The sequence below is a fragment of the Schistocerca serialis genome, chromosome 1, assembly GCF_023864345.2.
Source record: "Schistocerca serialis cubense isolate TAMUIC-IGC-003099 chromosome 1, iqSchSeri2.2, whole genome shotgun sequence".
Classification (NCBI taxonomy): Eukaryota; Metazoa; Arthropoda; class Insecta; order Orthoptera; family Acrididae; genus Schistocerca; species Schistocerca serialis.
In genome coordinates, this window is record NC_064638.1 from 116,617,748 (window position 1) to 116,643,990 (window position 26,243).

Genomic DNA, 26,243 nt, shown 5'->3' on the forward strand with positions numbered 1-26,243 from the left:
AGACAGGGATACACAGTCAGTCTGGGAAGTTTTACTTCTATCATTGTAGCAGTGAATTCTACGGTTTTCCTCTAAATCATTCTTTTTATGAACCATATATTACTTTAAGAAGCACTGCAAAACAATTGTAATAAACTTTATGTCCCTAACAGCACTGTTTCCAGATCTTCCATTATCAACTTAACATAATATTATTATTGTATTATTCTTTAGAACGGGTCAACAGAAGCGTCCGATCTTACCCGTCGGCTTTGACCCGTGACGTAAGCGTGTTGTGGTGTGTGACGTCATTACGGCGCGGAGTTTGATTTGCGATTGTGGCGTGTTTGTAGATGTCTTGTTTTTGTTTGTCGTGTGAAGCAATTTGATGAACATATTGATCTGTAGCGTAGCCCACTTGAGGTTAGGTTGGGAGTTTTTTTTTTGGAATGCGGCCGCGGCAGCGGCCGCCTATGATTCGAAAATATTGATTTGACACTAATGAACATGTATACGTCATATGAAGCAATTTGATGAACATATTGATCTGTAGCGTAGCCCACTTGAGGTTAGGTTGGGAGTTTTTTTTTTGGAATGCGGCCGCGGCAGCGGCCGCCTATGATTCGAAAATATTGATTTGACACTAATGAAGCCTGTGGGGGGATGGGGGGGCACTGCAGACTCCCCCCACCGCATAACGACACATGATGATCAAATTTTGAAAAAAAATGAAAAATTTTTTCCGTACCTGCTAAACTGCATAAGTGCCGATGTATGTAGGTGTAAGGGAAGCTTTCGTTTCTTAGTTTTCTATTGGGGGATGTGATCGGTAGGTTCTGTTGAGCTATATAGGTTAAGGGAAGTGTCCGATTATGGATAGGAATGTGTTTTTTGGTATTTGGTCAGTTTTGTGATGTTGATTTATTTCGTTGTTTTGCGTGGTTTTGAATGGCGGTCGGTGGCTACATTTCTGTATATTTAGTTTCTCCGCACCCAAAAACCCCTAATTTCCCACGCTTGTCCCGTTACAGTCATTAGGCTTTTTGTGAAACTTGTGTATTTCAGTGTTTACAATACGTATGCGATGTTTTTATATCCGCCATATTGGAATTGTTTATAGTCGTTTCCGCGGTATTTGTGACGTCATGGGTCAAAGCCGACGGGTAAGATCGGACGCTTCTGTATTTCCCTTTAGAACAAACAGAGCCTACTTTTTTTTTTTACTAGACTGTCCCTCAAGTTTGATATAAGATAGTATTGAGTGAAAGGATGCTAGCAATTCCACAGGTCCGGATCGAATATATTTCATTACTTTGACTTACTGTTTGTGGTAAACAGTCCGCAACGAGTTTGTTTATTTTATTACCGTTTCCTTGTTTGCTTTAGGATACAATGCTTATAATTTCCCTATTGCACAAATGTAAGCAACTGCCTTCTTATCTTTATCGCTATATTCCACAAACATGTATGACTCCTAGACATTGCGATAAATTCAGCAACGAACTGTCTAGAATATGTCACTTTAAAATTAGCTGTGCACTGAAAGATGGGAAACACTAGTCTGAACAAGCAGCTGACTCAGACACGTTTTGCGCGCCAGATTTGCGGCGATCTCCTGTCCACACGCTCCAACGTGTCTGCACAGATGTGAAATTAATCCCCAGATTTGATCAGTCTCGCTCCAATCTTCAATTCTATGTCCTAGATTTATGCACATTTTACATGTGCAAATATCCTGTTGATATGCAACGATCTGTCTACATAGATGTCATGTGCACAAACAGATCATTGCGTGTGGACTGGCCTTTAACTTTCTCTACAAAAATATTAGCTTAATCTTCCTGTTTATTTGTGTTGACTCACCAATATGTTCTGAGCCCTGGTCTTCATCAGTGAACTTCGCGTATTCACCATCACGTGCATTCATCTCATGTAGCACAGTTACCCTTGTATGTTAATCTGTCAGCGTCCACTACGCACTAATTTACCGATATCATTTATAACTGGAACATATTAATGCACAGAAAATCAATATTTTCATGAGGAATCATATTGTAACTTCTTAGATGACACTTCCAATTTTGGATTTTGTTGATTGCTCTGGCTTATACCTCTACTACAGCTTTATTTAACAGAATTTTCAGTTTCACGGCAAATCATCTAAGGACAAACCAAGTTTATTTTCATTATTCAGGAATATCTTTTGATCTACCTAAAATCTATTCCTCTGTGTAAGAACTATTTGAAATAACCATTAAATACAGAGCTGCAGTATGATATAAATAAAGCAACCGGTACGCTCGCCGATATTAGTACAGACGGCCGTGTACAGGTTATTTGTGAATTGTAACGGCTGTGAATTTGGTAGTGATGCGGTGTTCTTTAAAGAGGCGGCGGTAGAGATCGTTGGAATCTCGCGTCCTGTGTGTAGTGTTTCTCAATCTTTGATATTCGCTCCAGAGATATGAAATGTTTTCAGATGATTCTATTCGTGTTTACATTTATTACCCGACCCCTGGGTGATCGCTAGAAAATGAGCGTGGTTAGGAGTAGGCAATGGTGCAATGTCGCGTATAACTGTAGCTTTGCGCATGGTATATGTGGACGAAAAACTGTATCTCGACGGCACTCAGTTTCTGCTGGTTCAGGAAGCACGGAGGAAGACAGTCGTGAGGAAAAGAACGTGAAATTAAGTGGTTTTGCAAAAGCATTCGCAAAGTATACTTCAGAAGATACTCCTGCAGCTCAAGAACAACTTACATTTCCTGCATTGTTGAGAAATTCAAAGTTTATTGACGTATGTTTTTCATATTAAAATCTTGATCATATTACTTTTTCGTGTTCGTGTTTTTATTAGTTTGCATTTACAGTTAGGCGATCCTGTGGGCAAAGTTGTAGAAGGTACCATATTTCACGTCGTTGACGATGATTTATATGTAGACTTCGGCTGGAAATTTCATTGCGTATGCCAGCGTCCACCAAGGAATGGGAGGTATTTGAATCTTTACTTTGGTCTCCGATTATTGCTAGCATGTATGTATTGAATTAACCCTGTGATATTGCACACAGGTGTGTAAATTGTGCCAAGTTTCAAATAATGATTACTGGGGAATTAAACTAGAATTCCTTTTTCTTGGATCATTTCGTGCAGTGGAAGTAATACGGCAAATTATAATGAATTATGTATGTAGACTTGCTGTCTGGTACACGTCAGTGGAGATTTAGTATAAGAAAATCTCCCTCCCCCCTCTCTGTCACTGCGTCTCCACACACACCATTTCAAAAGGATTTCAGAAGGAACAATGATATCCATACGTACATACCAGAAGAGAGAAAAAAAAAATTCATTATGCCATATTAAGGTTGTATTCAGTACATAAAGTGGTGCACATTGTTGCAAATAAACTTTTTGATGACTTACCCAGTGATACAAAATGACTTGCAAACAGCAAAGTAAAATCTGAAAATAAAGTGAAAAAGTTTCTCTTTGACTAGTGCTGTTCCATATAATAATTTGTATTATTGTAACATGTAAAAGGTGGTGTGTAGGAATTACTGAATGACACCTGTGTGTCTTTTTTTAATTAAAAAAACTTGTAAATTGTTGGCATGTAGGCCTTTGTACAAAATAGTTTGCGATTTGAATATAAAATGACTTGTTAATCATCGTATGATAAATTGTCTAAATGATTTGAAGTGTACACATGCAGTTTGACTAGCTTTGGGACACACTTTCACTATGGAAGTGGAACAAAGAACCACTGGACTGAATATTTTACTCACCAGCAAACTAGGCTATATTGATAATTTTGTTTTTGCACGTGGGTGTCTACATATTTTGCAAATGAAAACATTGCCCATTGTGGATGGACAACTTTCATATTTAGTAACTGTTTCAGAATAGTACCGCCTGTAATGGAGAACATTTTTATTTGAGTAAGTGTATGTTGAAAAGAGAGATTCTGATACTAAAACTCATCAGTTATTTAGTTTCATGTCCCATCACACATTAATTTGTAAATGTGGCTATGTGCTGAACATTTATGCTTGAAAAATTACAAGCATAAGTAATTCATACTCATTACCTTTCAGTTGTAATAATATAAGTTCTGTTAGATAACAAGAGTTGTCAAGAAGAAACATTTTCAGTTTGTTTTCAAATTTTACTTTGCTGTTTGTCAGACATTTGGTCGCAGCATTGTGCATCCCTTTTTGTGGTAAGGACAAGGAGTTCCAAAATATACTTTCTCAAAAAACTGAAAATCCAGGATGGAATGTAACAATATTATGTAAAGGATAATTGCCATATAACGGAGATGCTGAGTCGCAGATAGGCACAACAAAAAGATTGTCACACAATAACCTCTCACTCACGCGCAAATGCAACTCACACGCACATGGCCACAGTCTGTGGCAGCTGAACCTAGTGTTCAGCTGCCAGAGACTAATCATGTGCGTGTTGAGTTGCTTGGGCATTACAGAAATGACAGATTCCACCCGTCTGCTTTGACCCATGATGATGTCAGTATGGCGTAAACGGCTACTTCCAGCATGAACAAAATGACAATGACATCACTACATACACATGCCAACAAAAGTGAAAATGACATGATAACATTTCACTCCAAAATTAAATGAAACCAACAGGACAACTGTGGAAAATAGGGGGTTAAGGGTGGCGGAAAAAAAAACCCTGCACCATCCCATAATATATAAAAAAAGATTTCAATTGCAACATTCCACTACACCAACAAAACTACAGGAATCAGACATTTCCATTGAACTATGTAGCTAGCTCATTCGCAACTATCGATACCAAAAATACCAGCATCTAACCCCGAAAAGTGGAATCAGGCATTTCCTTTTACCTATATAACTCAACCGCAGCTATCGATGCCAAAAAACCACCAACAAAAGCCTCCAGCAATACCACATAGGTTGTGCACCACACACTTATAGCACCACATACTCGTCAGTCTCATGTTGTTACCATAAACATGATACCAAATGTATTAAGCAATAAACCTGACACCTGCAGAAACTGTATACCAGACATCATATCATTACCCATCTCACAACGTAATGATACACTCATGAACTTCACTATCATATCCATACCTAACCAAAAAGCAATTTAAAAAATTATACTTCTTTCTGCACATCAACTGCCAAACATATAACCAAAACAACTTAATAGCTCACTGAAAACACTTCCACAACTCGCATTACTGCTCCAACTACCTAAACTAAAGACCACGTTAACACAGTGACAACCAAAACTCAAATGAATACAATACCACATGTTAAATTCAGCTCCACCAGAGGGCTTGATCAAATACAACGTGAAATAGGACCATTCTGTTGACCCATTGCTTTTTTGTATATATATATATATATATATATATATATATATATATATATATATATATATGTGTGTGTGTGTGTGTGTGTGTGTGTGTGTGTTTTCGTCTATTTTTGACAAAGGCCTTGTTAGCTGAAAGCTTGTTGTGTGACAGTCTTTTTGTTGTGCCTATGTGCGACTCAGCATCTCTGCTGTATGGTGAGTAGCAACCATTCTTTTCATAAAATGCCTTTTTTCCTGTTTAAATTCTCAAGAACATAAACACCTAGAATTTTTGAAGTTCCCATCCTGTTTATTATTTCCTCACCATTGGTGTAGTACTTCTAGACTGCAGAACTGAACACGTATTTTCAAAACTGTGAGTGAGACTCTTTGTAGAAAACCATTCACTGACCCTTTTAAGAACGTTGTTTACCATTTCTTCTGTCACTGTATGTGGGGTCTATATATGATTTGAACAGGAGATAAAAACTGTAGTTCTGCTCCACTATTAACTGCACCTGAACAGTTTCTTGTGCAGTTTCATTCCCTGTGGTTCTAGTGAAGCTAACCTGTGCGCTTAGAGTAGTAGGAGGCCTATTACTAGTTCTTTATTATACACAATTTCCTCAGGACTTGATGACTAAAATATTGTATGTCTTCTGATATCCAACACTTTGCATTGGAAGATTAGGCTTGATGCAGTTTCATCACCCTTGCGACACGACTTACACATATGGGGGTCAAAGGAAGTGTTCGATTCCAATGTGTGGCTCTGAGTTCCAGTATCGGGAGTTGCTGTTGAGCTATATAGGTCAAGGGAAGTTCAGTTTGTTGGTTTGGGAGCTGCTGTTGAGCTATATAGGTCAAGGGAAGTGTCTGATTCAAGAGGATATTGTGTTTAGTGGAATTTTGGGAGTTTTGTGTTGTTGGTTTTTTTTAATCATTTTGTGTGGTTTGGTATGGTGGTGTGTGTCTGAATTTGTTTATATTTACTTTGCCCCCACCCAAAAACCCTCAATTTCCCACACTTGTCCCGTTAGTTTCATTAGGTTTTTTGTGGAACGCGTGTGTGTTGGTTTGTCAATGTATTTTCGTGTATTACAGAAGTGTCAGATTCCACCCGTCTGCTGTGACCGATGGCATCACCAATATGGCGGAAACAACCATTCTCAACGTCTCCAATATGGCGCCTATGATGTCATCACATAAACATGACAACACGAAAATACATATAAAACCGACAAACACATCTCTCTCCAAAAATATAATCAAACTAGCGGGACCAGTGCGGGAAATTGGGGGTTTTTGGGTGGGGACAAACTAAATATAAACACATACAGACACACCCCACAATCCCAAACCACATACGACGATGGCATAAAAACACCACAAAATTTCCAAATTCCGCTACACTTACTATTGGTCACTTCCCTTCACCTACATAGCTCAACTGCAATTGTCAATACCACAAAATAAAAACCAACTACTACAAAAATTATAATCACACAGCAACTATCGTTACCACAAAACCAACACCTGAAACAACAAAAATTGGAATCTGACACTTCTTGACCTATATAGGTTAACAGCAGCTCATGGTACCAAAACGCACATAGCTACGATGACACAGAATCAGACACTTCCCTTGACCTATACAGTTCAAATACAACTGACATGACCAAAAAAATTGAAATCCCGTACTTCCTCTTAGGTACATAAATCAGCCACAAGTGCCGATACCAAAACATCAACCACCAACACATGCAGTCAATAAAGCCGACCCAACAACACATAAAAACCCCACTGAACATCGTAACGCGCGAACAATAGACTCAAAAAACGACTACTTACCATAAAGTTCCGGTGCTACACACTAACCCTCAACTTGCATATTCTGCTTGCATACACCCACATTTCACTATCTCTGTCACAAGCTCAAAAAGATACAGAAACTTAATGACAGACAACATGTCGTCCCTCATTTCAGCCCGTAGACATGCACTATTAAACTTAGAAGCCGTATCCATACCTAACAAAAGAAGCCACAAATTGAATTAAACGACTTACCACACGACAAACACCTGACCATCAAACGACACCGCAATAACGTAAACACAACGGAAACTTAATTCTTAGCTCGCAGAAGATAATTCCATTCTTCTATAACAATCACGACAGATAAATGCACAATTCAAGCACCAACACCCAAATGAACCCAATACACCACATAACAAGCGGACCCCCCCCCCCCCCCCCACACACACACACCACAAGAGGACACCCCCAACTGCAACAAGACGATATCAAAAAGAACTCAACACCCTTACGTCACGGGTCAAAGGCGACAGGTGGGTTCGGACGCCTCTGTTGACCCTGTCATTAGTTGTTCTGAGAGTATAGTGAGTCTCCTTTTGATGCCCAGAATTACAGAACTTCCCTTGAAGTGTGGCTTTGGTAAATTAGCTTGGAATGTTTTTGTTTTTGGATCATAGTCCAATATTCATCATGCTGCCTGTTAATCCAGTATTGTAGTTTAGATTTAACTGTGGCCTTAGTGATGGTTATTACAGGTTCCAGTGCAGTAAATGGAATTGTCACACCTGTCCTGGTTAGCGTGTCACCTTGTTCATTGCCACTGATTCCTGAGTTACCAGGAACCCACAGCAGGATTACCCTGTTGCCCCCCATTAGTTTGAAACAGTTGTTTCATTCTGCAACAATCCTTGATTACATTGCAGGAGCCGATAGAGATTTCAGGGCTGCTTGGCTGTCTGAATAAATGTAGATGCAATAATCTTTGTAATGCCTATGCAAATTTTCCTCTGTGCATACCATGATGGAGGATATTTCCTGCTGGAATACCATTGCCAGCTTTCCTAGGAAGATTGTGCTCTGGTACAGAATGTACACTATATACCCTGGCCCCAGTGTCTACATCTGTTTTGGACCTATCATTAAACCAGACTGTCTCCAGTACACTGTAGTAGTTTATTCTTCCAGTGCTCCTACCTCCAATTGTTACATTGAAAGTTTTATTGAAGTAGCTGGAAATTATTGTATAGTTATCAGACATTTCCCAAACCTTTCTTACATTTACCACATTCCCTATATTGGTGTGATATTCAGGATATCTTAAAAGCATACAGTTATTTCCAGTTTTTAGCCTGTATGCCCCTTCCACTGCCTCTGTTTTAACCCATGGCTGTAATGGAGTCACATCCACATCCCACCATTTTTCATGTGTCATGGTAGCTTCTACTTTTCTTCTGCTCAAAATTGTCTTGATGCCATGCTCAAACCATGGATTAGAAGGTCATATTGGTAAAAGCCTCTGAAGTTGTGGTTTATTTTGTAAGGAGTTTTTTTTTATTTTGTTTCTTATTTAATTTTAGTATGTATGGTGTTTGGTAGAGAAAACTTGTAATTAGTTGGTGGGAGGGGTGTTGTGGTTTGTAGTGAGAAGTTAGTAGGGGTGGTTGTCTGGAGGAAATAGGGGGATAGTTGAATGGGAGTGTGGAGAAACAGAAACCCCTCATATCCAAGAAATGAAAGTTTTCAGGAGATACAAAAAACATTCCAGGTTTTAAAATTGTAGAGAAATGCATTTTTCTACTCTGTTTTCATTAAAATTAATGTAGAGGGATGAATGCCAATGCTGTATAGGCAGTCCTAATATATTTTTGTAACAATATGTTAAAATTTATTTATTTAACATGTGGGGTTTCTCAGCATTTTGTAATAAACATAAATCAATACTTAACTCGTGCTTTATTGCTTATATGTTCAAAAATCAAATTATGGCTATTTTCCATTCTCTTTGGCATTACTCCACTCATGGTTCATTCTTTGACACATGTTGGCTGGTTGTATATGTCAGAATAGATGGTCTTGATGATTTGTTCTTTTGGTAAGAATGGACAGACCACCTTAGGTCATGCATTTTCTTCTCATTTATGGGCACATGGCCTTGATAAGCCTGACTTACAGGGTTTAGTGGAATTACAGTTCGATGAGCCAGTTGGGATTTGTGCTCTCCTGCCCCGTTAATGAATGGGCTAGCTTTAACAACATCAAGTGTTTCATGTGACTAGCAAAAATTCATGAATTGTTACATGAAAGAGCTATTTGTCATTTCTGTGTTTAGCCCTTCCCTTAGTTTAAACAGAAATAGCATTCTTTCTTCAGCCACAATTCCTTAAAATTTAGTACTGGTTTTGTTTTGACATTTTCACATAAAAATTCATCTTTGTGCTCGATTCTATTATTAATTCTGCATATTCTTTCTGATTTGCATTTTCATGGTGCTGAAATCTCTATTACTGGGAAAATAAGAGTGGCCTATTGTTGGAAAGTAATGGGTAATGAACTGAAAGCTTCCCTGTGTGACAAGCGTTAAACAAAATCTCACCATTTTATGATTTTTATTTTGGCCTCTACATAGTCAGAGCACAGGTGAAGGACCCTAACATGTTGTTCAACATTTTCATTGATATAATAAAAAAGAAATGAACAGACTTGATTATGGCTTTTTTATGCTTTCCTTCATGACAGAGATAAATCCTGGTTCTTCCACTCCATATGTAGTGCACATGAAAGATATTTACTGAAACCTGTCTCAAGTAAAACATATCTTTTATTGGTATTGAGGCAATTGCAGGTTCTGCATAAAACCAAACGAGAGGCCTGCAGTGGTAGAATCAGTTATAGTTTTTGCTTTAACTGTATATAATTTCGTGAAGAATTTATCAGCACACCTCATGTGCACTATTAATTCAGCTATTGCTGCCCTTTAGCAGCATCATTCAGAATAGATTTTGATTTTCACACTGAGCTCTTTACATGTACAACATGTGTCCATCTGTGGTTGCCCAAAGTTTAAATTAAAATGTCCCTGGAAATTTTTCTCATATAATCAATGGTCAACCCAAATATCGTATTTAATGTTTTTGAACATCCGTCATATACTCTTCATATTAAGTTTAGGGTCAAAATAATTCCATTCTTCATTAGTATACTGTGCTTTCCTGACAAGAAATGAGTTTATCTGATTTTTTTTTTATTTCCACCATTAAAGCCACTAGTTTTGAACTTCCAGGATGGCATACCCCGTCTGATCTTGTGGAGATTTACCTTCTTTCAGCAGATTTCACAGACTCCTTATTTGGTCATTGCTGATACCAAAAGCACATTGGAAGGCAGTTGTGTAAACCTGAATCCTTACTTCAGACCTTAATAACCAGTGAACATATGACTGGGAGGAAGAAACCATAAGGATAAAAATTCCTTATCACTTTTAGGCTTCTTTGGTGCCACTGGTTTTACTCCTATGAGGCTTTGAAAGAATCCATACTGTCCATTTTTTGTTTGGACATTAATAAATCTGGTGTATAATTCCTTCTAGCTGGCCTCTGTTATCTTAGTTCTTGTGCACTTCATCCAACAACTAGAAATAGAATTACATATTCAGTTGATTTAATGTCCTACATTATTATGTTCACAGTGGTAATTAAACCTGTTTTGAAGCAATGCTAAATTTCAGGTTAGAATTCACCTGCAGTCATAACCATGATGTTTTGGTTGAACTGTATTCCCTTTTCAATTTGTATATGCTTCATTTTTTACTCTTGCTCATTTTATGGCTGTGTGTTTCAGAAACTCCATTCCATTGCCCCCCCCCCCCCCCCCCACCCCACCCGTTTCCTCCGACAGCATTTGTCACTAGCTTCACATTTTACTACTAGTAACAATATAGATGGATTAAACCAACTGGCAATGTGGGCTATTCTCTCTGTTTAAAAGAGTGTTGACAACTTAAAATTTTGAGAAAGCCTGTATCTTTTGTACTTGTGGGGTTTCTCATCGGTTAAGTGATACAATGGCTACATAACCATACAAAAAATACCAGAATGTTTGGGATTTCTCTACACAGGTGCCAACTCCATGGGGCCCGAGGGGGCTCGAGCCCCCTCAAAAATTCGTTTGGGGGGGGGGGGGGGAGATGGGCGGAGTCCCTCCAATAATTTAAGAAAATTATTAATTATATTATACGTTGTAAAATCACAAAATTGTGTTGGAATTTTTTATTTTCCTTGTTTGACGATAGTTACCTTTTAAAATACATTCAGTAATGAATTAAAACAAATAATTATTATGGTAGTAAGCAGAATAACTGAAAATGAGTAGTGTGAGTCATGATAGTGTTACAGTGCTGCGGGCACACTTAGAATTTGTCCTAGTGCGCGAACCTTCGGGTGTAGCCTGGCGCTGGTGGGCCAGCATTGCAGCCACGGTGACATCAAAAGGACTGGAGCAGAAGCGCCTGGAACCCTCCGCCTCGAGTCGCCTTGATACTTCAAGAAATTACAACACTTTGGCTATATAAAGCCCAACCTGCAGTAGTCATTCAGTGTGGATAGTTTCGTTCAGTGCATGCTGCAGATGCGTTTAGTGTTCCGACTTCAGTCTCTAGTGGACTATTTTATATGACTATATTTTATTCATTTACTTTAGTCTCTTAGTGTATTGTGAATTAAGTTTGCAATGGATCAATTTGTTACCAAAAAGGCATGCTTGGAAGTTGACGATACTGCAAGTCAACCTCCAACAATTATTGTGTCATCAATTGCTTCATCATCTTCAGACGATTACTGTTCACACCGAAACCTGGACAATCCGATAAGGGAAGATCATTTCAGAAGTATTGTTTGATCAAATATACATGGCTAGAATATGAAGCATCTACCAAAAAATTTTTTTGCAAAACCTGCAGAGAGGCAGATGCTAAAAATCTATAACAATTTTCTCCAAAAAAAGATGATGCATTTACTTCTGTAGGGTTTTCTAACTGGAAAAATTCTGTCTTCATGAAAATACATTTATGCATAAAGGTGATGATGTGAAACAAAGTTCTATCATTAACTGAAGTGTGGCCTTCCTATTGAATGAACAGTTAGTGATATGAAGAAAGGCCATTTAGCTCTCGAGACAATTTTTACTACTGTCCAATAGAGGGCACGAAGATGTAAGCTCAATATTTTTTCAATTGTTGGAACTCCGAAAGAATGAAATACCTGAGTTTAAAGATTGGTTAGGGTGTTCAGGGTATAAGTGGACTTCCCACAATATTCAAAACGAGGTCATTGATCTACTAGGAAAATATGTGTTGAGGAAGGTATGGGCTTCAGTCAAGAAGACTGAACATTTTTCTACTATAGTTGACAAAACAAGTGATTCTTCACTTCACGACCGTCGATGATTCCTTAATCATCAATGAAGACTTTATTGGCTTATACGAGACCCCCAACACTGAATCACAAACTCCGGGTAGTATTTTAAAAGACGTTTTTGCTCGTCTTGATTTGTCAATGGATAACTTAATAGGACAGTACTATGATGGTGCCTCGAATATGAGAGGTAAGTTTGAAGGACTAAAAAAGTTAGTTTTGGATATACAACCAAACACATGTTATGTGCACTGCACTGCTCACAGTTTAGACTTGGCAGGTGTAGACAGTCTCAGACATCTTACATGTATGAGGGATATTACAGCTTTAGCTAAGGACTTAATAAACACTGTAAAGGAATCCAACAAGAGGATGGGACTTTTCAGAAGCATACAGTGTGAGAGCACCAATGACCAAGCTGGTCTAAAACCCCTTTGCCCAACCCAATGGACTATGCGAACGTCTAGTATCTTGAGAATATTGAAAAACTTTGAAGAACTTCAAGAGTTTTTTTGAAACATTTTCTGAAGTGGACAAAACAGAGGCAGATTACAAATGTGCAGGCTACCTTGAGTCAATGTTACAATTCAATACTTATTTCTTTGTACATCTTTATTGCCATGCAATGAACCTAGTAGAGGATGTCAGTGAAAAAATTGAATACCCTCATCTACGTGTTGCTGATATGGAAAAAATATATGAGGGCTTGATTTTTTATATTGAATGGAAGGCGTGATAGTTGTGAACACTTTTGGGAATTGTGTTTAAAAGAAAAACCTTCACAAGTTAATGATCCTTCGCCTCCTTGGAATCAAAATATACCAAATAAGTATGAAAACAACGAAGCCAGCTCACCACACACTTTCAAAACCCCAAAGGAATACTACAAAGTTATTTTCATTGAACACTGACAGTTTTTTGACAGTTTTTAGCTATATTGTTTATGACAACAATGGTACAAAAGTTGTATTTTATAGGTTAATGTATTTTCGGATTTGGGAGAGGAGGAGGAAGAGGTTGTTTATTCCCCTTAAAACTCTGAAAAGCCTGCAGGTTGTTAAACATTGATTTTTAAATGTTTTAAAACATGTTTTATGTGATGAAATGGCTGTTTTGTATTTATTGTGACTGCATGAATGACATCAGGATTTCTATAATAGATTTAGATGAGTTGATTATGTCTGCCATTTTGATGTCATTTTGGATGAAAGTTGATGCCCAGTGCCCAAGCTTCAGTATTTTTTTACGTTTCTTTCCAAGTATGCAGTTTTTGTGAAGTACTTCAGTTCTGTTCTCATGAGCACAACAGATAACTTCTATCTGAAATTACTGGAGCAAAGCATTATAATTGTACCATTGGCTGATTGCTTTTTTTCTCTGTTGTAACATCCTGTTGATTGTTTTGCATTGTGTTGTACCATAATGAATTTGCTTGACATGATTAGAAAACGACCTTTTAGGACTCTCTTTGCCACTTTTCCTTGAAATATTACAGAGTCTTATCAGACTCAGTGTCCGTCTCAAACATATCTGCAGCTATACTGCTAGGTAATGATGCCATCATCTCCATAGATGCTACAATGCTTTTGGTCTTAGTTTCTTTGTTGCATCAATATGAGTTTGGTGATAACATTTTTAGTGTGATTTGGTGCATGCAGGAAAACAAATACTCCCAAATAATCCAAAATTCTGAAAAATTGTTTTGTCTGGTGTATGCATTATTCTTACAGCTCACTTATGCTGAATAAATACTTGATTTGCATTGTCTCAGAAGATAATTTCAAAATACTACAATGAGAGATATTCCTAAAGGCATAGTTTCTCAGATTTTTACCGTTGTGGTCATTTTGCGACATTTGATAGGGAGTAATGTCGTCCGACTCTTCCCAGAACAAACTGTCTCACAATTTCAATAGCAAAGCACTCCATGGTGCTAAACACCCCTTTTGTACCATCAGCCACTGGAATTTGTTGAGCATCTCTGTAACACTTTCATGCCAAACAAATATCCAGCGATGAAATGCACCACTCTTTGGTGGATCTTCTCTCCCTCTTCTATTAGTCCTGTCTGGTAAGGTTCCCAGAGTGATGAGCAGTACTCTAGAATTGGTCAAGCAGGAGTTTTGTAAGCCAATTGTTTCACGGGTTAGGAAATTTAAGTTTCTTCCTGTGAATGTCTGGCATCTGCCTTTCCTACTATGGGGGGTGGTTTGAAAAGTTCTCAGAACGGAATTGGAAACAAGTACTTACATCACTGAATTTCTTTTTCTTTTTTCTTTCAATGTGGTCTCCCTGTAGATTAATGCACTTGCTCCAACAATGCCCCAGTGCCTTGATCCCATCTCAAAAATGAGTTTCCTCCAGGTCTGCAAAATAGTTGTCAACTCTGGCTATAAACTCCTCGTTTGAAGTGAATCATCATCTACCAAGAAAAATTTTTGGTTTTGGTAAGAGATGGATGTCTGACGGAGCCACATCAGGAGAATAAGACGGGTGTGGCAATAATTCATACCTTAGTTCGCGTAATTTTTTCCGTGGCAATGGCACATGTGTGCGGGCATGCACTGTCTTTGCTGGAAGATGACTGTCTTCCTTGCTAAAACTGACCTTTTTTGCGTATCTTTTGCTGCAATTTGTCCAGGAGGTTAGCATAGTATTCTCCAGTAATTGTTTGCCCAGTGGGGAGATAATCTACAAACAGATTCCCCTTCATGTCCCAGAACACAGATGCCATGACCTTTCCCGCCGAAGGATTTGTCTTTGCATTGTTTGGTGGTGGAGAATCAACAGGTTTCCACCGCTTTAACTGTTGTTTTGTCTCTGGGGTATAGTAGTGCACCCAAGTTTCATCTGTGGTCACAAAACGGCACAAAAAATCTTCTTCGTTTCTCCTAAAACGAGCCAAACATTGTTCCGATGTGCCTATTCTCATGCATTTTTAATCCAGCATCAAAAGTCGCGGCACTCATCCTGCAGATAATTTTTCATGTCTAATTCTTCAGTTAAAATGTGGTATACACTTTCAGATGACACCTGGCAAGAGTGAGCAGTTTCATGCACTTTCAATTGGCTATCCTCCATGAGCATTTTGTGCACTTTTGCAATGATTTCTGGAGTAGTGACACATTTTGGCCGACCACTGCGTGGATCATCTAAGCACTCCCAAACAAATTTAAATTCATTTGTCCGCTTGACAACAGTTGAGTATGAAGATGCAGAATCCCCCAGTGTATTCTGTAAATCAGCATGAATGTCCTTTGCTTTCATACCTTTCTTTACGAAGTACTTAATCACTGCTCAAATCTCAATTTTTTCCATCTTTGCAAATCAATATGTGGTAACAACAACAGAGCCACGTCACTTCCACAGTTCTCTTCCAAGAGCACTGACATGGTACGTGTTTCAGGCAATAGTACAATGTATATCGCGTGAAGAACTCATTGCGCTAGCGCTGACCTCTCATGGTGATTCCGAGAACTTTTCAAACCACCTTCGTATTTGTGTTATGTGCTCATTCCACTAAGGTCACTCTTGATGGCTACTGCTTGATATTTTCTGGTAGATACTGTTTCCAGGAATTCGTCATCAAAAGTATAATTATCCAGTAGTGGGTTTCTTCTCCAGTGTATGCACAATGTTACATTTATCTACGTTCAGGGCCAGCTGCCTATCCCATTGGTCAAACCTCTGCAGACCTGTCTGCAAATCGCTACAGTCTTGTGGTGTTGCTACCTACATATTGATAACCATATCATCTGTAGGAAGCCTTATGAAGCTTCTGACATTTTCTACTTGATCATTTATGTATATTGTAAACAGTCTTCATTTGGCAAAAACATGCTCTAAGAATAATACGTGGTGGTCACCCATGATCATCTTATAGATATCTGTTTAAGGAATTGGGCATTCTGACTACTGCTTCACAGTACATTTATTCCCTCATGAAGTTTTATTATAAATAAGTCAATACTATTCAAAAGGAACAATGATGTACATAATTACAATACCAGAAGGAAAAAATTGCATTCGTTTCTCCATACCAAGGTTGTCTTTAGCACAAAAAGAGATGCACAGTACTGAAACAAAAATTTTTGATAACTTGTCCAGTGATATAAAATGTATGACAGGCAGCAAAATGAAATTTGAAAACAAACTGAGAAAATTTCTCTGTGACAGCTCCTATAATGCAGAAGAATTTCTATTACTATCACGTGTAAAAGGTGGTTGGTAGGAATTACTAATTCACGTCTGTACATCTTTTTTTTTTTTTTTTTTTTTTTTTCTTTTCTTTTTCTTTTTGTAAGTAAAGAAAAGAAAACTAACTTAGAAATGTTCAGAATGTAACTGTAGCTACAAATTAATATGTGATGTGACTGTAAAATGTCTTGTCCCACATCATTATGACCTGTTATGCAAAATGATCTGTGGAACATGTAACTAACCGTCCTATCACACTTCTTTGGAGGACTCCTAAAATTGTATTTACATTTGCTGGTTTTATTCTGTTAAGAGTGATTGATGTGTTGAGGTTCATCTGGTAGAACATTGATGTCTACAATGCTGTGGATCTTGTGGAGATACAGAGATAGTGGAGTTCAACAAGATCTGTGTTTGTGGAATCCATATTGATTTCTGTAGATGAGATTTTCATTCTCTTGTAGATCAAAACTGAAGAAACTGCAAAAAGGTGGGAATTTAAGGAGATGGGACCAGGATAAACTGAAAGAACCAGAGGTTGTACAGAGTTTCAGGGAGAGCCTAAGGGAACAATTGACAGGACTGGGGGAAAGAAATACAGTAGAAGAAGAATGGGTAGCTTTGAAGAATGAAATAGTGAAGGCAGCAGAGGATCAAATACGTAAAAAGATGAGGGCTAGTAGAAACCCTTGGGTAACAGAAGAAATATTGAATTTAGTTGATGAAAGGAGAAAATATAAAAATGCAGTAAATGAAGCAGGCAAAAAGGAGTTCAAATGTCTCAAAAATGAGATCGACAGGAAGTGCAAAATGGCTAAGCAGGGATGGCTAGAGAACAAATGTAAAAGAAAGATTAAGGAAAGGCAAACCTACGTTTCTAGCATTTGTAGACTTGGAGAAAGCTTTTGACAATGTTGAATGGAATACTCTCTTTCAAATTCTGAAGGTGGTAGGGGTAAAACACAGGGAGCGAAAGGCTATTTACAATTTGTACAGAAAGCAGATGGCAGTTATAAGAGTCGAGGGGTATGAAAGGGAAGCAGTGGTTGGGAAGGGAGTGAGACAGGGTTGTAGCCTATTCCCGATGTTATTCAATCTGTATATTGAGCAAGCAATAAAGGAAACAAAAGAAAAGTTCGGAGTAGGTATTAAAATCCACGGAGAAGAAATAAAAACTTTGAGGTTCGCCGATGACATTGTAATTCTGTCAGAGACAGCAAGGGCCTAGGAAGAGCAGCTGAACGGAATGGACATTGTCTTGAAAGGAGGATATAAGATGAACATCAACAAAAGCAAAACGAGGATAATGGAATGTAGCCGAATTAAGTCGGGTGATGCTGAGGGTATTAGATTAGGAAATGAGACGCTTAAAGTAGTAAAGGAGTTTTGCTATTTGGGGAGCAAAATAACTGATGATGGTCGAAGTAGAGAGGATATAAAATGTAGACTGGCAATGGCAAGGAAATCGTTTCTGAAGAAGAAAAATTTGTTAACATCGAGTATAGATTTAGATGTCAGGAAGTCGTTTCTGAAAGTATTTGTATGGAGTGTAGCCATGTATGGAAGTGAAACGTGGACAATAAATAGTTTAGACAAGAAGAGAATAGAAGCTTTCGAAATGTGGTGCTACAGAAGAATGCTGAAGATTAGATGGGTAGATCAAATAACTAATGAGGAGGTATTGAATAGAATTGGGGAGAAGAGGAGCTTGTGGCACAACTTGACTAGAAGAAGGGATCGGTTGGTAGGACATGCTCTGAAACAGCGAGGGATCACCAATTTAGTATTGGAGGGCAGCGTGGAGGGAAAAAATCGTAGAGGGAGACAAAGAGATGAATACACTAAGCAGATTCGGAAGGATGTAGGGTGCAGTAGGCACTGGGAGATGATGAAGGTTGCACAGGATAGAGTAGCATGGAGAGCTGCATCAAACCAGTCTCAGGACTGAAGACCACAACAACAACATGTCATAATTTGTGCACATAAAACATGTACCATAATTCTGCAAGAGTCAGACATCAGCTATTATCTGAGCTACGTATCATAAGGTGGAGTTTAGACTCTTCACAAGTATGCTTGTGTCATCAGCAAGTATTACTAATTTACAAGTTTTCTTTAAAATTATGTACATTAACAATAAGATCCACTATAGTCATTTTAAAATTACTCTATAGTGACACTTCATGTGCTGCAGCTGGTTTCCACCCATCAGAGCCTTCAGCCATCCCTGAACAGTTCGCGGTTGCTGAACTGTCACAACAGTTGGTCAGTTCACTTCCAAATCATTGTCTGCCTTTCTTTTGTGGTGTGTTGGGATCCCAAATCCTGGGTCTGATCTTTCTATTTTGGATTGTATCGCACATGAGAACCACTCCCCCCCCCCAAACTCTCTCTCTCTCTCTCTCTCTCACACACACACACACACACACACACACACACACACACACACACACACACACGGGGCGGGGGGTTGAGAGTCAGCAAATCACGTTCTGTTATAATCAGAGAGATTGCCCAATGCTGGATAAGCTATAACCGAATGCAATGTAGTGGAAGGTTTAGTGTATTCACCTGAAGTTTTGGAGATGACAGGTTCAAATCATGTCAAAGGAAGCAAAATTTTCTTAAATCTAATCAAAAGACTTTTATTATTATTCTTTTCCAATAAATTGGTTTAAATGTAATTTTTTATTTCTAACAATCTTCTGCATCTTTTTCTCCCTATCATTGTTTTTTCATTTGGAATCTTCCTGTGTCACTTATAATCTACAATTAAGTGCTAAACAGGACCACTCATTGGTTGATAATGCGGCAGGTTATGTACTGAAACTGGAATTTTTCTGTCTTGAGTTTGCTTGTAGAGGTTAATCACCAGAAAAAAAGTTATAGTGATTTTAGTTCTAATGCAGATTGTTGACCACTGTTTTCTTGGATATATTGCGCATCACAAGGTTGGGGTAAGGTTAGACTGTGAGGTTAAATTCAGGAATACAAAATGTGTCACCCGCCATATGTGTCATTGCTATCTTCTTATTGGTAACCATATTATCTGCAAAAAGACTTTTGAAGCTTCTGACATTTTCTACTAGATCATTTATGTATATTGTAAACAGTCTTCATTGTGCAAAAATGGGCATGGTGCTCACCCATGATCATCTTGTAGACATATGTTTAAGGAGTTGGGCATTCTGACTACTGCTTCACCATATATTTATTCCCTCATGAAGTTTGTTATTAATAATCCACCACAGTTCAAATGGAACAATGATGTATAATTATATACATCATTGTTCCATTTGAACTGTGGTGGATTATTTACACTTAAAATCAGATGTCGACATTGCATCTCACATTTCTGTCGTGCTTCGCAACAGTCACTTCCAACATTGCTCTGCGTTGCACATTAACAGCATTTGTGAAGTGACCTGCTGCATTCGCATGTTGCCTATAACTGAGCAGTAGCCAGCAGCCGATGTGGCAACACTGCTGCTGCAAGGGACACATGTCCACTGTCAAGTAATTTTAATCGGACTATAGTTAATTGGTGCTTGGATTTATCAGAATCTCAGTCAGTTTTGGAAAAATGCTCACAGTGCAGAAAGAGCAACTAGGCACTTGCATATCTTGTATGTGACCATGCACAGTCATAGGATTATTGAACTTTTGTTTTTCCTTTTCAGTTTCTATACTTGGGTCTGGAAGTTAAAAACTTACCCTGTACTTTATGCTGCTCCTGATCAGCAAACACTTAAGATGTAGAACCATTTGCAATTTACAACTTTTATATACTTGTTATTTATAACATTTTCACTAATTTATGGTTTATTTTTGAGTTTTAAATTTGGTATGACAATATAGTATTATAGCTGAGCTGCTAATGAGCTCAATGTTGAAGTATCCTGTAATCATAAAAAATTTGTCCCATGTATTCAGTGCTGGTATGTTTAGTGTGTTATCCTAGAAACCTTTGCCGTAATTCTTTTAAGCAAATTTGGATATTGACCAGTACTTCTCAGTGCATTCAGTGGAGATTTCTACAGTTTACAACCTGTTCACTTTGAAACATAGGCCTATGAATACTTTGTCCATAAAGGACAGTGTCATGAAGGCTGTGACTTGAAAATGTAAATAAAACCATTTACTGTGTCAAACACAGATTGACGATATTCAAGGGAGGTTATGTTTAATCTTTTGCTGGTGATAAAATTGGTTTTTCAGAAAAGGCACTGATAAGACCAAAAAAATGAATTTGTAAAAGTAAAGTTTACTTATAAGGGATGTAGTCACTAAGCCTTCTTCAGAAATCAAAAGGAACACACACACACACACACACACACACACACACACACACAGACAAGTAGGTACAGCTCATGCACTTGTGACTGCTATTCCCAGCCAGAATGAAACTCTGTCACATCAAATGGGAGCAGTGATCCAGAGTGGAGGGGAAAGAGGGAGGGTTAGCAGGATACGGGTGAGAGGGAAAAGTCAGTGCTGCCTGGCAGAATGTGAAGGGGCTAGATGGTGGCAGGACAAGGCTGCCAGGTGCACAGGTGCATATTTGGGAGGCTGTGGGTTAGAGGGGTGGAGGGAAGTGGAAAAAGAGAGGAGCAGAGAAGGAGAAAAGACCGGTAGGTGTGTTGGCAGAGGACGACATATGTAGGGGTGAGATTACTTGTCCTTTGGAGGGAAGGTATACAAAAACAAATCTGCGGCAGTCTTGGGCACCCACACAGTATCCACCAGTGCCATCTTGAGGAAACTTTCCTTGTCTCCCAAAAACCCCCAACCCTGGATCTTGTTCATATTCTTTGATGATATCTTCATAATCAGGGCCGTGACACCATACGCCCATTCCTTGACAATGTCAACGTCTCTCCTAAGCACTTCGCCAAATAACCCTCAAGCCAGCGTGCCACCTTCCAAGAGGTTGACCTTTTCCTCTGACAGCTCCATCTACACATCTGTCCACTTTAACCCACCAAACACCCACAGTAACTGCATTTTGACAGCTTCCATTCCTTCCACACCAAAATGTTTCTCCCATGCAGCCTGGCCACCCAGGGATGGTATATCTGCAGTGACAATAACTCCCTTGCCCAGTACGCAGACAGTCTCACAAAGGCCTTCACAGATGGATCTATCCCCCAGGTCTAGTCTGCAAAGATTTACCGTGCAATATCCTCACACAACGCCAATCCTTCCCACCACCCTCAAGAACCAGCTACAAAGAAGCGCCACCTTCGTGACCTCTTACCAGCCCAGATTGGAACAACTGAATCACATCCTTTGTCATTGCTTTGAGTGTGTATCATGATGCCCTGAGATGAGGGACATCCTACTAAAGACACTGCCCACCCCTCTTCAAGTGGTGGTCTGTCACCCACTGAATCTCCACAACACCCTAGTCAATATTTGTGCTACTCCATCCCAGTCCCTTGCCAAAGGGATCATATCCCTGTGGAAGATCCAGGTGCAAGACCTACCCAGTCCACCAACCCAGCTCTTCAGATTCCAGCCCTTTCAAGGCTTACCCTACCCTATCAGAGATTGGGTGACCTGTGAAAGCAACCATGTGTTTTATATTGATATGACTACCAACAAGCTGCCCAACAGAAAGAGAGGCATTATCAAACTGTGACCAGGAGTGAAGTGGATCACCCTGTGGCACAACATGCAGCTGAACATGCTTGATTTTAATGGCTGCTTCACAGCCTGGGCCATCTGGAGCATCCCCTTCACCACCACCACCTTTTCTGAACTGTACAGATGGGAGTTATCCTTACAACACATTCTCCCCTCCCAAAATCATCCCAGGCTCCACTTACTGCCCTCATTCTACGCTTAACAGTTAGAATCCCCCCTGTCCTATCACTTCCTCCAAGTCATGTCCCCTAACCCCTCATTGCATGCCGTTCTTTCCAACACAACCACTGGTCTTTTTTTCTACTCTGCTCCCCCTCCCCCCTCTCTTCTTATCCTGCCACCATGTAGTCCCTTCAGGCTGTGCCAAGTGTGTGTGTGTGTGTGGGGGGGGGGGGGGGGGGGGGGTGCACTTCGGCCAAAAGCTCAAACGTGTAACAATCTTTTTGTTGTGCCTGTCTGCAACTCAGCATGTCAACTTCATGATCTACCCTTCGATAAAATTGCTGATCTTGCAAGTGTACTGCCAGATACGTATCTGTATAGCATAGCTGACTGTGATGATCATGGCATTCCAGAAAATCCATGATGTCAGTGCATAGTCTATTCTTCACAAATAACCCCAATATGAACACACATCTAAATGTGCCTCTCAAACAGACTGACAGTACTACTACTTGGCGGCCAGATACTTCCAGTAAAAATACCTTCCACTATGATGATTTGAACAGATTGCCTCAAAATTTCACAAGTGTTTGCTAGTGATTTTGGATATAAAGGTGGGTTTACAACAGTAAAACTGAACATAGGATTAATGACGTCCATTCTGATTTAAGAATCTCTGCGACGTAGTCTAGTACTAAAATTTAATTTACTTTCGTGCCATATTAAATGCTTGTGAAAGGACAAAAGCTTTTACTTAGACTTCTTATTCTTTATCTAAAGTATGTTTCAGGCACATTGGCTTTTTTAGTTTCCGGTTTTCCTAACTCATTGATTCTGTCTGCTGGATGGATTAATTAAATTTCTAATAAAGTCTCTGTTTATCAATCGTTGTATATTACCTGATCTTATTCATTTCACACTCTTGCATTATTCACCATATGTGTATTGGTACAAAATGCAGAAATCTTATTCCTTCTTTATAACCCGTTGGTTTTTTCCTGTTTCAGTGATTATGTTCGGGGAGCCAGAGTGCGAATTCGAATTAAGGACTTGGAGTTATCAAGTAAATTTTTAGGATCGTCTCGTGACTTGACACTGCTTGAGGCAGATGCAACATTAATGGGAATTATATCATCACCAGCTAGAACTTCAGTGAAATAGTGATATTAGAATTTGTGATACCTTTCGTGTGACAAAAATTGTTACAATTTTGTAAATATGTGATGTTTTCCATTTAGTTTAGATGAACTCTCTCCCACTTTCTCTAAGTTGAATTTTGTGTGTGTGGGGGGGGGGGGGGGGGGGAGGCTTTATTTTAAAATATTTGCTACAAGCAAATGACATTTTAAAAAAAAAACGTTATTTATTATATTGAAGGTTTTTTCCCAGAATAATCTTCTTTAGTGAGAATCATAACAACTTGTTTGTAGTGGTGTCAGTAATAATGTTCTCACAGAGCAGTAAATATAAATGTGAACTATACTATTGAAATGTGCTTTTTCAGTGAATTGATATTTTTAATGTCCTATACTGCCAGTCCAGTTCTGAAGTTCATCCTGTAGTGTTACTGAAATCATAATCAGTGGACTAACACAGCTGATGAAATTGTTTTCTCAATTTCAGGTTTGATTTTGCCTCTCATATGATCAAAATGGTTTCCATTAATTTTTGACCTGATGTGTGAAAAATATTTACAAATGGCACGGTATTGTAATCTTGATACAATGAAGTAATACAAAAGAAAATTAGAGAGTTTTTTTCTCAGTATTTGGTGATGTGTAAACAGGCATTATTGTATTCGCCAGCTGATATTTCAGTCATGCTTTATATCACATACTGTAGCACTTTTTTTTTTAACGTAATAGTATACTATTACAGTTTTGGACGAAGCATTTGCATAGTGTTTCATGTTAAAGGACCAATAGTTAGCCAGTTATTGATTCCATTTATTCTTCAAGAGAAGTCGAAGAATGCTGTTGCAGGGCACACATAAGTATCCACATGTGGAAATTATTTCTGCCACCTTTTTGCAAAATCCTTGGCAGGTGTTGCACAGAACAAGCAAGTCACTTTTGATCTGCTCCGTGTAAGTCATTTAATGGGTGAGAGAGGAGGAGGGGGGGGGGGGGGGGGTTGGAGAAAAGGAAAAAAATCTTTCTGCTGGGAAAGTATTGAGGAGGAACAAGTTAAAAGAAAAATATGGCTATAGGAAAGAGTTGAGATAACTCTAATATTGCAGGCGAGTGAGGGATAACTTGATGATTGTATGGTTGAATGTAATGTAATATAGTGGGGAAACTTTGTATCATAGAATGAAGACAGTGTTTGGTGGGTTAACTTCAGAGTTACCAAGTGTGTGTTACCAAGTGAGAGGGGAATCAAAACTTTTACAATGGGACAGACAGGCTCAAGACTGAAATTTATAGTAATAATTGTGCCCACAAAAAATTCAGTAAAGAAAAGTAATAAATAAGCACCACAATTGCTGGCCAGTACTTATCTTGAGGCTCCGAACTGATTATACCACCGGTAAACACACACAAAAGTACAACTGATGGCATTATCCAAACTTTTTTGGAATGATGTACACAAGCTGCTTAGTGTCAGTGAAAAAGTAATGTATTCTGTGAAGTAACATATAGTTCCCATGAAAAGCAGTTCTAAAAAAGTTTGATGAATTTTTTATATTTAATCATAAGGATTCGAAAATCAACTGCATCTGCTGCTAAACATAGTTCATTTTCAATAGCAGAACTTCTTGACACAGTGGCATTTGTAATACTGATTAAAATTGCATGACAGATTGTTCGTGTGATATGTTGAGGTGAGTGATCGATTGCAGGCGATGTCGCACATGAATCACTGTGATCAGTTGCTCATGTGTGTGGACTTTTATAGGACATTGTCTACCTGGACACAGACATCACAAGATAATCAGCACAACAAGATATGCCACGTGACACGATATTCATGTCCTGTTTGGTTGTGTTGATCGTGCTTAAAACTAGTCATATTTTGTGATGTGCTGTTGATGAATTTTATACTCAATTTGAAATTTCTTGTCCTAGATAATGATATAGCAAATGTAAGACCCATGGTGGCTAAATACTGAAGTGCTGCACCTGCAGGCCACTGCTGAAGTATTCTTGGTGTCACATTCTAGTTACGGTGACTGTTTGTGTTAAGATGAAGATGGTTAGTTCACTTAAGGCCTGGACAGACACCATGTGGTCTAGCAGCATGGCCTGAGACCATGACCTGCAGCAGCTAGGCACTTCATTGAAATGCTTATTGCATTGTGTCAGCCATACAGAGGGTGGCTTTGATGCAGCGGCCACTGGCCTACTGCCATAGCCAGGACCAGGCAGTCTCAGAACAGAGACTTGGCCTGGTGGCCGGTGTCTGTGTATGCCTGCAGGCACATGTTTTGCTCTGTTCTCACACTTATGTCTGTGGCAGCAGCGGTGGGAGGCAGATGTGCCGTATTGGTTAGCATGTAGTGTACGCTGTGGAAATAATGGAAACAGAAAAACTTACCAAAGAGGTGAGGAAGTATAACTTCTTGTATGATACAAGCAATGCAGAGTATAAGAACATTTTGAAGAAGGCCGAAACTGGATCAAAATGGTAAAAATTTTTGCAAGAATTTTAGTTATCGCACATGTAGTGTTACATAAAATATAATAAAGTAT

General features: G+C 38.8%; 1 protein-coding gene across 1 annotated transcript; it reads left to right on the plus strand.

Moving 5' to 3' along the window:
- The first annotated feature begins 2,421 nt into the window (after positions 1-2,421).
- On the plus strand, positions 2,422-24,296 carry LOC126463186 (28S ribosomal protein S28, mitochondrial). The gene is made up of 3 exons (XM_050096133.1): positions 2,422-2,776; positions 2,850-2,971; positions 23,559-24,296. The coding sequence occupies exons 1-3, from the start codon at positions 2,513-2,515 to the stop codon at positions 23,710-23,712; spliced, it is 540 nt and encodes a 179-aa protein (XP_049952090.1). The 5' UTR covers positions 2,422-2,512; the 3' UTR covers positions 23,713-24,296.
- The last annotated feature ends 1,947 nt before the right edge of the window (positions 24,297-26,243 follow it).